Source organism: Echinococcus granulosus, assembly GCF_000524195.1.
Source record: "Echinococcus granulosus chromosome Unknown EG_S00172, whole genome shotgun sequence".
Taxonomy (NCBI): Eukaryota; Metazoa; Platyhelminthes; class Cestoda; order Cyclophyllidea; family Taeniidae; genus Echinococcus; species Echinococcus granulosus.
The window spans coordinates 73,034-75,962 of record NW_020170552.1 but is presented as its reverse complement, the minus strand read 5'-3'; the positions used below and the strand labels follow the sequence as shown (position 1 = coordinate 75,962).

Here is a 2,929-nt window from a genome sequence, read left to right as displayed (position 1 = left end):
CTTGACTTGCATGAGGAAAATATCGCGATTGTGGTGATCAGGGAGGAATGAGTGAGATCCATTTCATGCAAGCAATAATCTGTCTCCAAGGGTGCTCATTGATAAAACATCTACCACTCCCTAGTGTATTAGTCCAATTAATTTTGATAAATGATATACACGAAGTTGGTAGAAGCTCACTTGACCCGGTGTGACCACTGATAGCAAACTTTGCAGATGCGCAGAAGTTGAAGAATTGTTTGCACACAAGCAGGTCCTTCGGGCCAAACCGAAGCAAAAAACAAGATTATGCCTTTTTACCTACTAATTCTTTCTTTCTTCAATTCCGCATCACTCCAAGGGACACATTAACGGCACACAGGTGCGAAATCAGAATTTGTGGCCTATATTCTTCTACTATTGGCCATTGAAATTGATAGGTAGAAATGTTATTCGAGAACTCCCAATTGTCCAATTTATGTTTTTTCCTTATTTAATTTATTTATTTAAAGATAAAATCCGTGTATTGCTGTGGAGAGAAAAGGTATCCTTTTTCTTTTAAGCGTACTTTTTGAAAAATACTGCCTTTGTTCTATTCGTGGCCATCTAGGAGGAGTTTGAGGCATGATTTGGCTTGTCGACATTATTGTTGTCTGGGATAATTTGTAAATTTCAGTCCAGCGATTTCAATGTCAGGCTTTCGCTTTTTTATTTCAACTTAGTGGTGCAAAATACGAAGTGGCTCTGGGAGAAAGAAAAGGAAGAACTCCGTCTAAAGAACAGATTGGATTCATCTATCGGTAACTTTTATGTAGCTAGCTCTGATGATGTTGAGTTCACCAAAAAAATTATGTGGGCATACCTTAACATCCAAACGTATGAGAGTATTTCAATGCATATTATTTTTCCAGATGATTCAAATTCTTGTTTATTTCCCTATATGCATGTGCATAGGGGCATAAGTACATACTATTTGAAGCAGATTTTAGATGCATGGTAAAAATTCTGCAAATGTAGGGTCGGTTCTCCCTGATCAGTACAAATTGCCTACTGTTTGGGGAATCAGCTCTTCCACTGACAGCATGTGCTTAACATCTACCTATAGAGGATTTACCCTATAATTCCATCCAACCTAGGCTATTTGCCTAAGACGCGCTCTCCTAAAGCAAAAGTTGCCAGATTCTAGGCCAGGGCAATTGTCTTCTTCACAAACCATTAGCTTATCATTCTTTAGCGATGCCAACATGGATTCACAATGAACTGTTTTATTCTCCCTAGAACTGATAATTTTACTGTAACTGGTCCTGCCTCAATGAAGACTAGAATGAAGGATTTTGAACGACCACCAGACTGCTTTTCCCTGACCCTTAAAAAGGTACGTTTGGACGCGTCTGCTAAATTTCCGCTGCTATGATTTTATGCAAGGAATGCTCTTATGCGAATTGTACAGACAAAAGCTGTCCCTGCACAGCTCCCAGTGCGTGTATTTTGCTGCAGCGACTCGTGCCTTTCCTCGAAATGAAAGAAAACAGCATGTTGAAAGAGATAACGTATTGACGACGCAGAGAAGTGCTGGAAGGCTACTGGATCGGCTTGGTGGTTATACAGCCTAGCAGGTGAATAATGGTGGGGCCATAAGTGCGCAATTAGCTAAAACGAAGAGCTAGATATTTGATCAAAGCATCACAGGGCCCACTTCACCCATTGTACGTCATTGCCAGCACTCTCCATTGTCAACTCTTCGTGTCAGTCATCACATCAAAGTCGGCACAGCTAGAAGGACGCCCACAAACCAATTCCATTTGCAGGTGCATCGCAGCAACAGGTCTCGAAATAATGACTCCTTTCGAGACACAGCTAAGATGTGTAATAACTTGTCATCTGAAGCAGTGTCTTTGCCTATCCACAATGACGGACAGCGATGTAACATTGGTAATCAAGAGGGCCCCAAACCACCAATTTCATTAACATCTTCTAAATGGTGACATGTACAGTAGAACTTTGTAAGCCCTGAAATCTCTGCCAATTTGCAAATTTCTTAACTCTCATTATCGAGTGACAATGGATTAAGTGACTTTTCGTTTCAGCATAAAAATAATGATTCGTGGTCTCTGGGTTGGGTTAGGGTAAAACCACCTTTCTGAGACAACTGTACACTAAATGAGCAGGGCAGGTGGCATTAAAAGTCCAATCATTTGAAGAAATTTAGTAAGACCAAGAGACAGCTGACAGTCTGTACTTTTTCTTCTAGTCTGGAGTAAAAGTGGGATATCTGGCAGTTCATATCTCTCCGAAATCTGTCTTTAATGAAATGGAAGCTCTCTACGATGTTACAAGTGAGTGTGAGACATACGCAGGAACTTCGGTAAGATCACTTTCATTGTTGTATGCATGGGCAAGATTTGTTTTTAAATTAAACGAAAACTACGACTTTTGTGCATTTGGTCATTCCAGGGAAAATTTTGCTTCTTTTCAACTTGAATAGAGACCTGCTTTCATGTGTGTGCAGCTAAAGTACCCACAAGGACTACTGCTGCACTCAATCATCTCTGAGCAGGTAGAGGCATCTTAGTAGAGGTCTGTTACCACAAATTGGCAAAAGAACTACGAAATTATGGCTATATGGGACCAAATTGAAGGTCCAATTGTCAGTAAATGAAAACGGGCTGTGTAGTTGAGGGAACTGCGTTGTGGAGATGTATGCCCGGACTGAGGTTACATCTACGATTTCCACTTCATCCCCTTAGAATCTGGTCATTTTGGGCGACATGAACGCCGACTGCTCTTACCTTACCAAAAAGGGTCGGGACAACCTTCGTTTGAGAAGAGACAGTCGGTATAAATGGCGCATTACAGATGATATGGACACAACTGTATCCGTCCAGAAATGCGCCTACGACAGGTTAGTTGCTGTTCTGTAATCCACCTGCAAGAAACTAGTTCAGATAAG

General features: G+C 41.0%; 1 protein-coding gene across 1 annotated transcript; it reads left to right on the top strand. All coding sequences in view use genetic code 11, as the record gives it.

Annotated features, from left to right (window-relative positions):
* Positions 1 to 2,675: 2,675 nt before the first annotated feature.
* On the top strand, positions 2,676 to 2,900 carry EGR_09872 (Deoxyribonuclease-1-like protein; the record flags this gene model as incomplete). Its single annotated transcript, XM_024499121.1, has 2 exons — positions 2,676 to 2,693; positions 2,727 to 2,900. The coding sequence occupies 2 exons, from the start codon at positions 2,676 to 2,678 to the stop codon at positions 2,898 to 2,900; spliced, it is 192 nt and encodes a 63-aa protein (XP_024346467.1).
* Between the last annotated feature and the right edge of the window lie 29 nt (positions 2,901 to 2,929).